This window comes from Talaromyces atroroseus (genome assembly GCF_001907595.1).
Source record: "Talaromyces atroroseus strain IBT 11181 chromosome Unknown scaffold_1, whole genome shotgun sequence".
NCBI classification, from domain to species: Eukaryota; Fungi; Ascomycota; class Eurotiomycetes; order Eurotiales; family Trichocomaceae; genus Talaromyces; species Talaromyces atroroseus.
Window position 1 is genome coordinate 266,566 of NW_017971433.1, and position 17,600 is coordinate 284,165.

General features: G+C 48.2%; 4 protein-coding genes across 4 annotated transcripts; 1 reads left to right on the plus strand and 3 right to left on the minus strand.

Annotated features, from left to right (window-relative positions):
* Window positions 1-775: 775 nt before the first annotated feature.
* UA08_01169 (hypothetical protein) lies at window positions 776-3,343 on the minus strand (the record flags this gene model as incomplete). Its single annotated transcript, XM_020261214.1, has 6 exons — window positions 776-853; window positions 947-1,353; window positions 1,430-1,859; window positions 2,115-2,552; window positions 2,617-3,125; window positions 3,178-3,343. 6 exons carry the CDS (start codon window positions 3,341-3,343, stop codon window positions 776-778), a joined length of 2,028 nt encoding a protein of 675 aa, XP_020123278.1.
* Window positions 3,344-5,217: 1,874 nt separating this feature from the next.
* Window positions 5,218-6,780, minus strand: UA08_01170 (hypothetical protein; the record flags this gene model as incomplete). Its single annotated transcript, XM_020261225.1, has 2 exons — window positions 5,218-6,483; window positions 6,559-6,780. 2 exons carry the CDS (start codon window positions 6,778-6,780, stop codon window positions 5,218-5,220), a joined length of 1,488 nt encoding a protein of 495 aa, XP_020122789.1.
* Window positions 6,781-9,852: 3,072 nt separating this feature from the next.
* UA08_01171 (hypothetical protein) lies at window positions 9,853-11,478 on the plus strand (the record flags this gene model as incomplete). Its single annotated transcript, XM_020261236.1, has 3 exons — window positions 9,853-10,122; window positions 10,191-11,131; window positions 11,187-11,478. 3 exons carry the CDS (start codon window positions 9,853-9,855, stop codon window positions 11,476-11,478), a joined length of 1,503 nt encoding a protein of 500 aa, XP_020122790.1.
* Window positions 11,479-11,986: 508 nt separating this feature from the next.
* Window positions 11,987-17,531, minus strand: UA08_01172 (hypothetical protein; the record flags this gene model as incomplete). The annotated part of the gene is made up of 4 exons (XM_020261247.1): window positions 11,987-13,261; window positions 13,328-16,747; window positions 16,811-17,111; window positions 17,179-17,531. The coding sequence occupies 4 exons, from the start codon at window positions 17,529-17,531 to the stop codon at window positions 11,987-11,989; spliced, it is 5,349 nt and encodes a 1,782-aa protein (XP_020122787.1).
* Between the last annotated feature and the right edge of the window lie 69 nt (window positions 17,532-17,600).

A 17,600-nucleotide genomic window follows, 5' to 3' on the forward strand; every position in this document is an offset into this window, starting at 1 on the left:
ATCAACGTAGATTAGCACATACCCGCCGGTAACTCTCACAGAGCTGGCCGGGACGGTAATTCAATTGTGGAACTTGGCATTGCCGCACACCGCAATGCTGGCGGGATTTCTAGAAGTCCATGGCGATCACTGCTTGAAACTGAGTATCTGATGACAAGCTATGCTGGAGCTCCCTCTTGCCACGAAATTGGCACGAGAGTGGACAAGGGTGAGGCTCGGAATTTTGTTTTTTGTCCAGATTTTAGAAGTTGCTCGGAAATCCCCGAAATATTCCCCCCTGTGACGGCAAGTGCAATGCAGACAATTTGTCGAGCGCGACGCACGGATCACAAGCAAGGCGATTATACCGCGCTTACGGAGGTTTGCGCTATGAGGAATGGCAAACGGCAAGATGAGAAGGAAGGCGAGTCGCTATATTGACACGTTTGCAAATGAGAAGTCAAGGCGCCATAGAACAATCATTGACAGATATTATTGAGGAAGGAAGGAGCTGCTCCGAATCAACATTGTTCACGGGGATCTGACAGGACCGAAGCATTACGGTAATGACGCGCTACTAGGAGGTGTGGCTGGATGGTTACGCGTATTCGCACGTATCGCGCACTATTCCCCACGAATTGGCGGTAATATATAACCCAGCAACCAATCATGCGTGAGAATAGCTAAGTCCCGTGATCAAGCATCATGTATTACAAATACAGTCCTCCCATTGGCCGGAAAGCGGGCCAATCACAAAGCTAATTCAACCCTATGTAGTGCTCAATACTCCCCAACATCACCACAATTCGCACACAGGCTCTTTTGTCTGGCATTGAAAGGCTTCCCGGAACTCCCTTGAGTTTGCCATCGTGCCCTGCGATATATGTTAGCATGTGTACAACGTTCACTTTGGTGCGCCAGAGTGTCAAATGCTAACACAAGGACGAGGAAACAAAAATGGACTTACCAAGATTCGAGCGGGTTTTGGAGCGTGAGGGTCAGTATAGATGGCCTGAACTGCAGCTTCTTTGGTGGTCTTACTGCACCACCAAGTGGAGTAAGAAATAAAGAAGAGCTGCTCCTTGGTAAAGTTTTCTAGACCGGGCAGTGCCTTGTCCGCATGTGAGCCGTCACGTTTCCTCCAGGCGTGAAAAGAAGCCGCAATGCCACCGGCATCGGCAATATTTTCGCCCAATGTTAACCTTCCATTGACATGCAGAGGTTCTGCATCCGGATCAGGTCCGGGAACCGTAAAGTTCGAGTACTGATCAACGAAACATTGTGCACGTTCTTCAAAGGCCGCGACAGTGCGGTCATCCCACCAATTGGTGGAGTTGCCAGTTTGGTCGTAATGTCTTCCAGTGCTGTCAAAAGCTGTGTGTTGTATCAACCCAAGTCAGTCATCAGCCGCTTCCCTATTAGAGAGAGGTATTAGAACTTGTAAACATACCATGGGATAGCTCATGCCCGCTAATAGCCCCAAAAGCTCCGTACGCAAGATAAAGAGGCGCCTTCGATCCGTAGAAAGCCGGGGGCTGCATGATACCAGCTGGGAACACAATTTCATTTCCTGGAGGGTTATAGTATGCGTTAACAGTCGGTGCAGTCATTTCCCACTCATCTCGGTTCGTGGGCTTTCCCAACTGCGACCACTCCCGTTTGAGTTCGAATTTAGCTATTCCAACCGAATTTTCGAAGAACCTATCTCTCGAAACACTCAACTCGTTATAGTATTTCTTGACGTCCTCGCCATCCATTAAATTGGGACTTTTTGAAGGATTTCCTATCTTCTGAATGAGGTTTGCCACTTTTTGCTTGCCAAGCTGCCTGACTTCGGCAGACATCCATTTTGTGCCATCTAACACGTAGACAAACTGTTCCTTTATATCGGAGATTATTTGATCTCCTAGCTTTTTTGACGTCTCGGGGAAAGAGTCAATCACATAAAAGCGGCTTAAAATCCAACCAATGCCAGAATCCAAGTCATTAATGCATTTACGCCACCGATCCTGTGTGGCTTGAGGATCCTTGCCAGCAATACGGTTGTTGAATTCTCATAGCGGAATCGTTTTGGGGTCTTCTATTGCCTCAAAGTATCGCTGGATAGCCTTTAGCTTAAAGAAAGCCTGGATTACTTCTCGTGGCGTATCCTGAATAATCGTCGAAAGCTTTTTCAGGTAGCATGGCGAGCCTATGATGAATCTTTCTGCTTGGAAATCCTTAGGAGCTAGCGAATTAACTATCAGCTCAAATGATATTTCCGGAATAAGTGATTTCGTTTCGTCCAGCGTCCGCGGGTTATAATACTGAGTAACATCCTCTTGTGCTTGGGTGTCTGGCGTGGCATCGGCCAATTTCTTCTCAAAAAGAATAACCTTATTGGCAAGCTTGAAGGAAAAACGGGACTCTCCGTCCGATGAAAAGCGATGTTTGAAAAGGAGCAACAAGTTCGATACAACATTAGTGTAGTCTTCCACAACTTGTGTATTGTTATAGAACTCGCGCGAAGGAAGTCCAATTTCCCGTGGCGGAGTCACAAATATAGCCACATTGTCGGGATCCCGATCGTCAGGCTAGAATGGGGTCATTAGATTTGCGTGCCAAGCAACAGGTAGAACGCCCTAGAAGATCACTCACAGATACAGAGAAAGTGGCAAGGGCCGATACATCGGTCTGAATTAGATATAAAAGGGCATCCGTTAGATTCTTCTGTGGATCTTCGTCATGTAAATAGTAGATTGTGGCTATTTCAGCGAGGAGGTCATCCAAAGGCTGTGATCCCCGCTGCTTCAGAGCTTCGACATCGATACAGGCATCGTAGGCCGACTTCAGTTTCTTGAAGTTATGTTTATCAGCCGATGATAGCCCCTGTTCTCCAGACACATTGGGTACTTCAAGGATATGGCGTAATCGCATCTGGGCGTTTTCTGACATGAAAGTTCCAGTAAAAATGGAGCCTTGGTCGGGTCTCATATCATGACGGTCTCTCCAGCCACCGCAGGCATATTGATCAAAGTCAACACAAGGGTCGATATCTTCATAATGGGGATCAAGGTTGTAAAGGATTTCGGAGGCAGCATGAATGCATTCGGGTTCGAGACATAGATCAGGAGAAACGGTAACATTTGTGCTAAGGGCAATCGAACCTTGAGATACGGTTAGCAGCGAAAATCAATTCTCCTCTCAATCAAGACTCACCTAGTATACTACGATTCGCGACAAAATACGCACCACACGCACAAATCGCAAGCCATTTGGCCACCGTTAACAGTCGGGGGTTAGATCTCTTTCTAGCCCCCGCAGGCATAAAACTGCCGTCCCCGAAGGTCCCACTGCACGAATGCTTCTGATATCTGTAGTCCATTGATCCGTCTGATGTGATTTGAAAACTCGGAAGGCTTCTAAGGGGTGGTTTCAAAGCTGTTAGCTCTGGTTGTAAGCTACCTTCAAAGCAGCCACCAACCTCTGGTTCTGAGGCGGACGTTCGTCCTTGACGCGACTTTAATGTTGGCCACAGAAGCCGAATCCCACGTTCGCAACAAGTCAAGCTTTATATCATAGCATTGCCTATATGAGAGGGGAGATTGATGGAACAGGCAGCTAGACTGAGTGAGGTCATCCATCAGCTCCACCTAGTGTTCTTTTGCGAATGTTCATTGGTTGCGAGATGGAGCTTCCTCTGTTTGGTGGGGCGGGCTCCGGGCACCAATAATAGTAGCACAATTCCCGCTGTTCTCATCCACATCGAATTATAAATAAACATGAGCATTAGTTATACTATCCATCAGACAAGCCATAGGGTATGGTTCAACCCATTACTCTCTGCTTAGGCTAATTGAGTCTCCGATGGAAGTATCTTGACGCCCGTTTGATTTGCCAAAAAAAAAAGAAAGAAACAAAACTCTCATATAATTAGTGGTTTGGCTCAACACGTCGGATGCTGATATATATAACTAAACGGCTATAGTTGTAGCAGCATGAAATAGAGACGCGCCCAGTAATATTCCCTATCAATACTTGCCCACAGGAGGAAACCGCGGGGGATGACAACAACTATCTGGCTGCGTAGTGATAATCGGGCCGCCAGGTGCCGATGAAAGTAGTATTTGATGCGATGCGATTATCATTGAACGAAAGATGTCGGGATATCCTAGCACTGTTTTGAGAAAGCGCATCTTCAGACTTTCCTATCTCACCGCGCCCTTGACCACTACTTGTGTTTTGAAACCGCCATTGAATCTTCCAGGAAGTGCAATATCAAAGTATACGCGGTACATAGCAAGCCATTCGTCTATATACTTGTCGCTAGTTGTTCAGAAGGGATGATCTTGAAGGCCAAACAAGCAGTTTACGATCTGTATAATGTAATCAGGTGTGTGGTGAGCAAATGTCTTGAATCTCGGATAATTGCATGTGATACATCCAACCAAGCCACGATCGGTAGTTAAGTGCTTTCTCTGGTTGGGCCTTCGAAATACCCTCCACTTCACGGAAATGGCATGCTATATCGCCAACTTCTGGACGCTCAAGACAAAGAAGCTGGTTGGAGGACGGATCGAGTCGTCTTCATCTACAGTTATAGCACGCTGTGTATAATTGGCAGCTTTCTCAAGGGCAGAAATTGAGGAAGCTCTGGAATTTTGCATTGGAGGTCCGGGTGAACATTCCAGCACTTCTATCTAAGACTCTCTATCAGAGTCATCTACAGCAAGGACGTGAAGAGCCATTCTTATGTCATTTATATGGGCCGCATCATGAGAAACAAAATATGATTTTAAGTATGGGGAGCAGTAGGAACAATTTAAAAGTATATGGGTAAGATCAGACATGTGGAAAAGAGCACCTGAGTCGAAGGCAGACGCATTTGTAACACACCAGGCTGAGGGCAGTCACGTGGCAAGTGTATAAAATTCCATGCAGCCAAATGATTTCCTGAACACAAACCGGCGAGACCATGAAATTTGAAATTTCGGTCTGGGTCGGCAGAGTACAACCCAATCCTGCGACTGTTTGAGTGCAATGTAATGTACATTTTCTAGCCAAGATCAAGTCTATATACATGATCTTTGGCGCAGAACGATCATTAGAATTCTATCGAATATTGCTAAGTTTTGGAGAAGTGCTCAGATGAATAAGTAAATAGCCATAGTTCAGTGTCAGCGCGCTTACTTTTGTCAGAAAGGAAGAGAGTGTTTTTCAAGATGGCCAAAGAGCCAAACTAAAAGTCAGAGACCAACCCTAGAACTGCTCTGCAACCCGATCCCACAGTCCAGCGCGAATGCTGCTATCCATCCACCAATTGCCGTCAGCATCCTTACCCATGACAACAAAGGCATTACGAGGCGAGAATCGGACGAATTTTCCCGAGATAAAAAGAAACGACGGTCTACCCAGAAGGTTCGAACGTCCCGAGGATGGAGTGCCTTGTTTAGTTACTGCCGGGGAGAAATCCTTTTGAAACAACTTGCCTCTATGCCAATTTGAACATGTGAAAAGGAAGGTTCCTGGATTACCAAACACTGGTGGGTGTCCAGACTTTTCGGTGGATTCTCTCTGAATTGCTGCCAGAGCATGAACTTGCTCTTTGGTACGGTGGGTGTCGATTGCATGCCGAATTTGAGATGCAAAATAGCTCAAGGGCTTGCTGAGAATATCTCCAACAGTTGTCAAGACGACAGTGGGCCATACGACGTTGGCGATCATTGCTATATCCGCAGAAGCGAGAGAACCCGTTTCTGCCAGAATACCGCGAACGTCAAATACATTCATAACAGTAAGTGGCTGTTTCGGAGACATATTGAGCGCCTTGCTCAGGATACGGAACCACCACGAAACAAGGACATCACTTTCGCTCAGAAACGGGGTCCCTTCCTTGCCGTTGGCATTCGAGGATGTTTCGCTCAGTTCAGCGAGTGCAGTATCACGTAGGTCTTTCAAATATTTTCCGGGCATAAAGATAATCCGCTCCTCATCTTTACGGTACCAAAGTAATTGAAAGATAAATAAGACGACGAACCAGAAAAAATTCCACCCTTTAAGCAGCTTATCCGCAAGTACATATTTACTAGCTGGTGTCACTTGATGGACCTTGGCTAGTGGGTCGTCATCAAGCCCAACGATTGGTGGAATTTCATCCTCTTTGCCGCGCAAGACGGCCGTCCAGCCGTTGAGAAGTGCTGCGAAACCTATAGCATCCATGAGAGTGTGCAGAAATGACACTGTAACAAATGTTGCGTCTTCGAACGTCACCACATGTACTGATATCTGCGGAGTATCGGAATAGAGCCAGTCATCAATAGTTTCAGGCGCTTCCCGAGACCTTAGATCATATCGCAGATGGTTAAATGGGCCAAGCACGGCGGGCTTGTCACGGTCTTCGCTCCTCAGCTGCGAAAGAGCTTTGTGTTCTGACACAGGTATGTCATATTTGTCCACACTGAATAGAAATGCAGGACGCTTCGCATCAAATTTCTCAGGAATATGATACTCCAAGCCCTTGTCTTTCTATGTGATCATTAGAGACCCTCTGCAGTGGCATATAAAAATTATAGGATTTGTTAGGAGGGAGTTCTTGCTCACATTGCGTCTCAACCTTGCGCCGAATTTCCGCCATCCACCATTCTTCAACAATGTGTCAAGAGAGTCTCGCAGCCTTTCCGGGTCAAGCGCATCGTTGAACTTAAGCGTGATATCTAGAGATATCGCGCGAGCGTAATCCATGTCATTCCAGAATCCGAGCGGGATGACATGGTCACTGGGGACTGTTGCAGGAGCTTGCTTGCGAGAAGTGAAGAAATACATCGTGTAAAATCTGCAAGCAAACAGAATTGCAAGCGGACAATACCTAGGAATTCTGTGCGCGACAAGTGTAATTCTCAGTTGAACGACGTGCTGTCCGTTACCTCGTTTCAGTCTTGGCGGGATTTGTGGAGCATTGGCCAATAATAGTCCGCATAGCTCTGTGAAGCTTTCTTGATAGTGGATCGCCCATTAATAAACTGGCTCTGATTGGTCCATTAGGCTATTAGATTCGGATGAGCTGTGTTCCAGGGGTTAGGGCTACACTTGGGGCAGTCTTGGCATATCGAAGTGCTTCTTCCCTCAGAGGGGAAACTATAAAGAATGACATATCATTAGCCAGTATGAACTCGAACAATGAGGACGAATAGAAATGTCGTTTAATGCATGAATTATCTTGCGCTCTGAGACCAACCTGACAGGGGATCGAAAACACGGCAGTACGATGGACATGATTTGTCTCTCTTATCACTAGGAAAAACCAACTTTGCTAAAACCTGGATAATAAACGTCCAGGGACAGTTCAGCTAAATACCAGACGAAAAACCATGCCAGAACAAGATCGCAGAATTCCCAGGGTTGTTCGAACGATTCTAAGGATGGGGGCGGATAAAAGAGCCAATTATTAGCAATGGGTCAACTACATAGCTCGATTGATAGTTTGTTTGTTATGGAGAGATAGAAAAAAAAGTTACCACGTAAGGCGCGTCCGATCAGAAAAGGTTCCAGGTGGTAATAGCCGCAATGGCACCGTGGCAGTGGGCAGAGCTAAGGCGATAAGCAATCAACGCTGAGGCTGGCCGTGGCGTCGACTGTCTTATCAGCTGATATTTGATAAAGTTAGGTACGGAGTAGTTCATGCTGGCATAGAACAGGTCGGGTCGGTAGACCGCCAACCAAGTTACATGCACACATGTAGAAATAGCCTTTGCGAGTGTCTTTCTTTACGTATGGCCAAATGAAATGTTGACGCTGGTCGGTTTTCGTTATCACCACCCTAATCAAAGTTCACATATCGATGTCCCCTAGGTATCATGCTGGAGATGGTGGCGTGTTGTCACGGGTATCTATCTGCTTATCGTGCGTAACTATGCTTCAAGGCTAGAGAACCAGCCAATTAATTTTGAAATCTGCATTCTAGCGACGTTTGGGGTGAATGATAGGAGGCTTATCTGGCACTTTGCTTTTTCCCTTCCCCCCCCTCTTTGCGCCTGCGAGTCTCAGCTTCCCTGATAACTGACATTGAGCCCTCATGACATCCAAGATGCTTTTTTATGTTACCGCGACATGTCGTCGGTTGACACCTGCGATCGATCGATCTGTCACTGATTTAGGCCAGCATGACTCGATGTCCTTGTAACTGTGACAGCTCAGGCGAGATAGCTCAATCAATGATGTGTATATCAAATTACCAACACGTAAATAACGAAGCAAAAATATGTTGGGTGTAAGAGGGAAGGGAATACGGAGTAGTAGTAGCAGCCATATTCAGAAGGGAAAGAAAAGCCCCACATGGGCCGCGGGGACGAGGCTGTTTCATAGGCCGGCTCGCACGTGAGCTCGTTCTACTATCTTCCATTTTGCTTCGCTCTTTTTTCCATTCTTTCTTTCTCCGCGTTCCTGGTCAGCTGACCTGCGGGTCTTCCCACCCGGTACAGCCAATCGCATTGTACGAGGCGGGCCGTGGAAGTGATCCTCCATCCTGCGAGGAGCATCTTATATCAGCACTACTACAGAGGACCAAGGCTAGGAAGGAACGCGCGACAGCTTGGTAAAGCATAGAGGCTCCTTTCAATTCCTTCCCCGTATAGTCCGTGACCTGGGTATTAGACAGGTATCTCTTAAGTCACACATGGTCAACAAGAGGGGTCCTTGGGGACAAGTGGACGGAACTTTTGCCCACGGGGATGACTTGTCATGTTTCCCAGGGCGACGGCAGCATCAGTGTTGTAGCGTTACATAAGGCTATTGAACGTTTAATTTTATTTTATTTTAATTTGATCTTGACCTGATTGTTCCATGAAAGGCATGCATCTTGCCAGGCTGCAGCCACGGCCATCGATATCTTGAAGCTAAATGGCGTTTGCAGGAGGACCGGTGTGTATAGTGTCTGCCCTTTGGTCCTTTACTATCTTGCTCGGTTGGTGTTGGGATTAAGCACATAGTAGCATGTTTAAGCTACTGTTTAGCATTTGGCATCTAGTGTTTAGAGTACTTACAGATGTGTGCAACGTCCACGGCAATGCTACGGTGCAATCCGGGGACCAGGTACGCTAAACCCAAAGCGTGGGTGCAACGCTGCTATCAAAGCATCGCAGCGGCGTCCAATCGCCGCACGCCGTTTGCACGCCGCTAGTCCTATTTGGGCAAGGCGGCGTGGCGGTAGGCCCAGGAGGGGAGATAAGCGGCCGGGGCTAGCTGCCGCGCCTGGCCAATCACCGCCGGGCTGAGCGATCTGGGGCCGAACCGCCCGCTTAACTTTTCTTTGCCTGCTGCAAAAATAATACTTTCATGTCGCATGGCCTAAATCCTAACTAAGTTAACGCAGAAGTCGGTAAGGAAAAAAAAAAAAAGGGGGGAGGAGAGGGGGCGCAACTCACACAGAAAAAGAAATGTCCAAGAGAACCAAAAAAAAAAGAAATTATGAGACAAACAGTAGACGGACAGCCGCAAAAAGAGAGACATCGGGGAGCCAGGGCTCGGCACGCGACAGAGCAATCAATATCGCGGTCAATATCAATAGTTAGAACCACATAATGCAGGGTTTGCGATAGATAGCAAGGATACCTGTGGTTGCATTGAATCAGAACACAGCAAAGCTACATCAGTAATTGGCTGGCGAGTAACACGTTGTGAGGTTGGGTGTGCTGTAGCATCTCCAATGCTACTAAAATAGGGACCGACGGAGGTGGGGCGCGCCCTTCCCAGCTGCGATAAAAGATCGCGGTGCCTCCAGCTGTCTCGGAATCCTCCCTCGTTCTTTGCGTTGCTCTTCCTGCCTGTCCTTGCATATATACTCAGTCCTCATCCGACCCAGCAGACATTGGCAATCCATAGAGAATAAGAGCAGCCAACATGGAGGATAACACCGCTGTCGGTACCGTCGCTGCCGACGTCTTTCCCGAGAAGGGAGCTGTCGACCCCGTCATCGATGAGTCCTGGACTCCAGACCAGCTTCCTAAGGGATGGATGTACAAACGCCACGGCAAGCTTCCCTGGTATGCCTCACCTTCGGTCCAGCTTGGTCTCGTCGCTTTCGTGTGTTTCCTCTGCCCGGGTATGTTCAATGCCTTAAGTGGTCTCGGTGGAGGTGGTAAGACCAGCACTCATACCGCCGATCAAATGGTAAGCTTCGCGCAGTTCTTCTACCGATGAAGGATTGAGGAACAATTCAAGGCTAACTGCTGTGGTAGAACATCGCGCTCAACTCGACGTTTGCTGTTGTCGGTCTCTTGGCCGGTAGTGTTGTCAACCGTCTGGGTGTGCGTGTCTCGATCGCTTTCGGTGGTCTCGGCTACTGTATCTACGCTGGTTCCTTGCTCGCTTCCGTTCACCACAATGTTCCCGGCTTTAACATCTTTGCCGGTGTCTTCCTCGGTCTCTGTGCCGGTATTCTGTGGGCCGCACAGGGTGTCATCATGGTCTCTTACCCAACCGAAGCCCAGAAGGGTCGCTACTGGGCTTGGTTTTGGGGTATCTTCAACATTGGTGGTTGCATGGGTAGTTTGATTCCCTTGGGCCAAAACATCCACGTCAAGGTCGCTGCCACCGTCAGCGATGGAACCTACATCGCCTTTATTGTGCTGATGGTTGCCGGTGCTGCGCTAGCACTTACTCTCGTCGATGCCGACAAGATCATTCGCTCCGACGGCACTAGGGTCGTGCTGATGAAGAACCCCAGCTGGAAGTCGGAGTTGTTGGGTTTGTATACCTGCATCAGATCCGAGCCCTATATTCTGCTGTTGTTCCCCATGTTCTGGTCTTCCAACTGGTTCTACACCTACCAGGAGAACGCCATCAACGCCGCTTATTTTGACACCCGCACTCGCGCCTTGAACGACTTCCTCTACTGGTTCGCTCAAATCTGCGCCGCCAGTGTCATTGGCCCGCTGCTTGACAATAACAAGTTCCGCCGTACCACCCGTGCCCGTATCATGCTTGTAACCCTCGTCGTCTTGACTGCTGCCATATATGGCGGTGGCTATGCTTGGCAAGAGAAGTATACTCGTGCTGATGTAGCCGCTGACTCGGGCTTCGTTGCGTGGGATTGGACCCACAAGGGATTCGTTGGACCCATGTTTCTTTACTTCTTTTACGGTGCCTTTGATGCCGTCTGGCAGGGCTGCGTCTACTGGTATGTGGTCATGCCCATCTTATCTGTGTTCTGAAACTAACGAAGTCTCTCTTAGGACCATGGGCGCTCTTTCCAACTCCGGTCGTCGTGCCGCCAACTACGTTGGTTTCTACAAGGGTTTCCAATCTGCTGGCGCTGCCGTCATGTGGTCCTTGGACAACAATGAGATGTCCTACGTCAACGAGTGGGCTACCAACATCGGTCTGTTGCTCGGATCCCTGCTCGTCGCTGCCCCTCTTATCCTCTTCCGTATCAAGGATCACGTCCAACTAGAAGAAGATCTTAAGGATGTTGACGAGAGTGTCGAAGATGTCGTCCCTACCGTTCCTACAACGGAGAAGGCCTAGATGACGATGATTCGTTCTCGACTCGGTAAGAAGCGAGGAGATTTGTGTTCCATTCTATGTCTTTTTCATCTTTTGTAGCATTTTGATGTCTTTTCTATGGGGAACATCATATGGGCGCAAAACCTGATGAAATCTTACATATACCCTAAACTGCATCCACATTTTAGTACAATCACGGTGCTTGTAATTATTGAGATTCATGTCATTATATACATATCTTGGACATTTGCTCCGTCTTTATATCTAATTTGAAGCCATAATTTATATATTAATAGGAAAGTGTCTTTCATCCAGACTTCTATCTCCCCTGTTGTGATAAGTAAATAATGCCCGAGGATTGAACGCTCAAGGCAACATTCCCTTAGTAACCTTCCCGAAAACCTATATCCAGAGTTCCTTCTTTCATATATCAGAAGTAAGCTGCTTCTTTGTCTGATAACTACCTATATATTAATTACTATATGACAGTTCTACACTACTCAAGTTCGCACAAAAGAAAACCCACACATCAACAATACTCGGCCAGCCATCCCTTCAATCCACCGATATTGACACACTCGATAAACAAGGAACTTTTAATATCAAACCCTAGCTGGTCGCGGAATTTTTCGGCGAGAACAAGCGACAGCAGTGAGTCCACACCGATAGAAGCAAACTCCGTCTCATCATTCAACTCGGCTATATCCATTGACGTCTCAGCTGCGATAAGCATCAGCACACTGTCATCCTGCTGACTGGCTGGACTTTTTTCGGCAGATTCTGGAACATGTTTAGGTTCTTCTTTCTCCTTTGCTGGCGCTAACACCGGAGATGGAGACGTATGTTGTGTATCTGCTACCACTGGTTCGGACTCGGGTAGGTTCTTCTCCTGCTCCTTCTTCACCTCGTTGCCCTTGCGTGTCTTTGAAGCATGAGACTTGTTGGTTGCGGAGCCCTTCGATACATTGATGGGCTTATGGAGATCACTGGGACTGAACAACTTCCCTAGAAGCAACCGAGGGAAAGTGCGGAACTGGATATCCTCCACCAGCCCAATGATCTCCCCATCTTGGAGAATATATACATCACCCGCATAAAACCCAGCCTCAGACTGAGGCACCATGCGTACATATGACTGATACTGCGCGCCGGCGACAAGTGGCCTAGCGAACCGCATGGTCTTCCAACCGGGAGTGACGAAGAAATTATTCCGTGGGTCAGCTGCGTTGCCACCGTTGAGAATGAAGCCGGCAAGATGAGCGACACTATCAATATGGTGAGGCGCAACAGTCCAGCTGCCGCCAGCATCTGTAGTCAAGGTGACATTTGCTGCAGCCTCAAAGCCATTCAGCACAACTTGTCTCATGCCACGGTAACACTCAGCATAGTCAACCAAATTCGCAAACATAGTATAGGCCAAATCGCGCGAAAGTCGGTTAGCTACACCTTCGTCTGCCAATCGTTCGAGAACTTGAATTCGAGAAGTGATAAGGTGCGTATTTTTGGACCAGTCTGCTAGCCATGCCTCATTGTCGCCGTATTCGATCTCTGCCGAGGCAAACCCTTCATCAAGATCGCCCGTCTCCGGGTCTACATTGTACCACTGTAGCTTGACTGCTAGTTTCTCTTTGAAGTTTGCTGTTGCGACGATTTCAATCTGTTGTGGGACTGCCTTGTTTTTGCGGACAATAAGTCCTTGTAGGACATGAAGATCCCTCATGTTCATGCCAGGACACTTCTTCCCAGGTCGAATACGCGACCACAGATGTTTGCCAAGCGTAAATCCAACGTCGGCATGAATAGACTAGTTCATCAATTCTTAGGTTCTGGAAGCAAAGCTTGAGATCAAAAGAGAGAAGAAAAGACTTACCGATGTTACAACACCGTGTCCATTCATGCGATGTCCATTTGCTGCTTCCAAGAACTCTGGCCGCATTACATCAGATCGAACTACAAGGTATACGGTCTCTTCCGATATCTCCTCCTCCAACACTTGGTGTACAAGCGAAGTACGCAAGGTTGATGGAACTGCTGCTGGTGCTAGGCTCTGAGTTGGCACTAGATTCTTGCTGAGCATCCAGTCTCCCTCGTACTGGATCCAGTAATTCTTATCGTTCCAGCTATATGCAGGAAGATTGTCCAAAAGTCTCAACTGATTCTGAAATGGCCGGTGCCATTCATTCCAGTTGATTTCGATTCCGGAGTTATACAAAATACTCAAACTCCCTGCCAAAGTTACAAAGTTGTCTTCTCCGCGTCGAAGTGTTGGAGCTATGGTCGATATTTCAGGGATCGCGTTTTTGATAAACTGAACGAATGTTGGCTGAGGGCCGATTTCCAGCAAAATTGTCTTTGGATCTAGAATGCCGTCTTCCCAGGCTCTATCTACAGCTGGAATAAATTGCACAGTCTCTCGCGTTGCTCGTCTCATGTAGTTTGCGTTGATTGTTTTGTTATCGAAGACGCAATCTCCGAGAAGTGACGATATGACCGGCACCGTTGGAGCTTTGTACACCGCTGCTTCAGCAGTGCGCTCAAATTCATCTAGAACGGGGTCCATTTGAGGGGAGTGGAATGCGAATGGGACATTGAGTTGATGGCACTGATATCCGGCGGCTTCAAGATGTCTGCGGATGCGAGCGACCTCCCCAACTGTGCTACTAATGCACGTCTCACGACGGCCGTTGTAGCATGCGATTCCATACTTGAACCCACCAGCATTCTCTGAAATCTCTTCGGCTGTTCCTCGAATGGCACACATGGCGTGCGTGTCCATTGCACATTTCTCTTGCAAAAGAATTGCCCGTCGCCCGGCAAGAAGAAGCGTATCGCTTGCTGACAGAACACCGGCCGCATAAAGTGCCGCATATTCTCCAAGGCTCGCCCCGAGGACTGCACTGGGACGGATACCAAGAGTATCTAGGAGACGGACAAGTGCAATCCCTATGGCGACTAGAGTTAGGTGATTGACGATGGGTGCGAACATTTTATTTTCCTGGTCCGTTATCAGTGGGACAAAGGATGGGAATCCATGCTGTTTGCACATAGCATCAAGCTGCAGTATCTGTAATCTGAAACCAGAATGCTGCTCAAATAGCTCCCTTGCCATACCGGAATGTATGGTACCTTGCCCGGAGAACACATAAGCAACGGAAGGTGGCGTGCTTGGGATTGGTCTTTGGCGCTCAGCCGCTGGCAGGTAAGCCTGTAACTCGTTCTGAACCTGAGACAGAGTCTTACTACTCGTCGCGATACGGTGGTTGTGGTGCATGCGTCGAGCAGTCGTCGTGTAGGACAGATCCGCCAGTGATATGTCTGGGTGTGCCGATATGTATTCAATGAGACGTTCGATATTGCTCCGGAACGACTTTTTACTCTTTGCAGTTATAGTAACAACCCCGGCAGCTCGTGTATCTGGTTCCGGAGGAGAGCGGAGAGGCGGCTCTTCGACAACGAGGGTTGTGTTGCCTCCTGCAGCACTGAAGTTATTAACAATGGCGTAACGCTTTCTGTCGGGAGATCTCTCCCAGGGTACTCCTTCCCATGGAATCTTGATGTTGAGTTTTTCCAAATCCGGGAAGGCTGGGTTCAGTGCTGTTTTTACACCAACATGTGGCGGGATGAGGTTGTGTTTGAACACGAGTAAGGTCTTTATAAAGGCCATAATTCCCGCTGCGGCTTCACCATGGCCTACATTGCCTTTGACGGCACCAATAGCAAGAGGCCTCTTTCTCCGTGGATGGGCAGGAGCAAAAACCGTGGTGACAGATTCCATCTCAGTCGCATCCCCGGCTTGGGTGCCCGTACCATGAAACTCCACAAAGTCAACGTCCTCTGCATCAAGCCCTGCTCGGCCTAGAACAAGACGGTATAGATCCGCTTGCGTTGGTGCATGTGGATGCGTTATGGAGATTGCGTTGGCAGAATGGTTGGTAGCTGATGCACAGATGATGCCGAGAATATTATCGTTGTCTGCCTCGGCATCGGTCAATCGTTTCATAACGATTGAACCAACCCCATCCGCTCGACAGTATCCATCGGCATTCACGTCCCATGTCTTGCATCCTCCAGACTTAGACAAGAAATGGCCGCGACTGAGACCCGCGAAACCATCAGAGTTCGTCAACACGTTCAATCCACCAGCCACAATCATGTCGCTGTCGCCATTCTCGAGCGATGTACATGCTATCTGTATTGTGGCTAGACTGGATGAACAGGCCGTGTCGCAGTCAAAGCTTGGTCCTGAGAATTTGAAAAAGTAATTGATTCGACCCGGTGCGAAAGCTCGACACCCCCCTGGGATATAGTAGGTATCGACTTCTTGTCCCGCGTTAACTTCTCGATAGTCGTCGCTTGCTTGTCCGTAGAAGGTAGCAACCCGCTGCTGGTTCGTTGACGGAGTCCGATTATAAGAGTAGCCAGACTGCTCAAGGGCTTCATAGGCAGTGACTAACGCCAATCTGTGCATAGGGTCGCACCCGGCAGCTTCACGGGGTGACATATTGAAAAATCCGGCATCAAAAAGCCCCGGTTCCTCAATAAAGCAGCCAAATGGAGTTAAACTAGTGTTTCTTCGCGCGCCACTAGGGTCAGTATGACTGTCAACATCATACCTGTCTGGGGGTATTTTCCTATGAACATCACGCCCTTCAGCAAGGAGCTCCCAGTATAGATCTGCATCGTTTGCTCCTCCAGGGAAACGACAGGACATTCCTATTATGGCAATCTTGCAATCCGCAGTACCGATGGGTCTGGCACAGTTATCTCCTCCCTGGGAGATCCAGTCCTGCAGACTGAAAGATTTGACAGCACATGAAGAACAATTCGACTCCATCGCAGCAACAAGTTCTTGTGTAGCATGGTAAGAATGCAGCGTATGCAACTGCATCTCAACAGTAGACACAGAGTGGATCCGTTCAACAGCGTATTGCACAACCTTTGACCACCGGACAGTGCCAGTTAGGATTTCAGTAAGGACACACTCGAAAAGCTCGCGTGGAGTGACTGCCTGATACGGCTCTCCAGTGCCCATGGAGATAAATGGAACCAGATTTATAGCCCGTTTGGTCACGGATGGTCTTATATTACCAATGACTCGTTGCACATGGCTGTCATTATATATGTGAGGAGCATGGCATGGGCCTCCATATATTGGCATCGAAAAGAACCGCGAGTAACGGAGTTTCTCAGAAAAGCGGAACAGATTGCGTAGATGTGAAGGAGGACCGCTCACGAGGATGTTATGCGCCGATTCCGAGCTTATAAAGATCCGTGCTAGCGGGGGAATTTGCTGGACCAGAAAGTCAGTAAGAAATGTTTGGAAGATGGTGTAGCTATATGCCTAGGTTCTCACCTTCTCAGTGTTGAAAACATCGACTTCTTTCTTCACTGTCTCAACATCGAGGCCGTTTATCAGGATTGCCCAGCTCGCTGACGCTTCTCCAGGCTCAACGGCTTCGAGATTATCTGCCACTTCACGTGTTAGGATTTCTAATCGTGCAGCCATGCGTATTACTTCAGCTCCTGCTGAAGGCAGACCCGACAGCTCTGGAGAGGCAGCCAGGGCTGCTCCTACCATAAGGCCGGGTCCGATGCCAGTAAAGCATGAATCGAATTTTGAGAATTTATATTCTGAGGCATTCTCGTCATAGTGACTAACAAAGGCTGTTAGTTATTTTCATCTGTTGCCGGTCTTAACGATGGCCTTGAGTCCCAGCTTACCCGATGATTAGCCCCAATTGAATAACGAGGACCATGAGAGACTCGAGGATTGTCCCCAATGGCAACTTCCGCAACCCAGGTACGTTCGCAAGGTCGAGAATATTCTCAAATGGCGGAAGGGTAGCCCTAAGGTGTTCGGGCAGTTGGCACAGTTCCTGCCGCAGAGTAACAGTGGCATCTTCCAAGAAGAGGCGCAGGAACAAATGGTCTGTGTTTTTACTACGGCGTCGTAGTAACAGAGCAGTTCTGGTCACATCGTCGACTGGATGTTCGTTTGGGAAATGATAAACCTTTAGTCGCTCTGCATCGAGCATGGCAAAGGATGAGGGTGTGCTTGAAGGACCACTGTCCATGATAACAATGAAAAATGGGTTTGCACGACTCTCAGTTCTGAAGCAGGCACAGTCGGAGACTTAGACGTT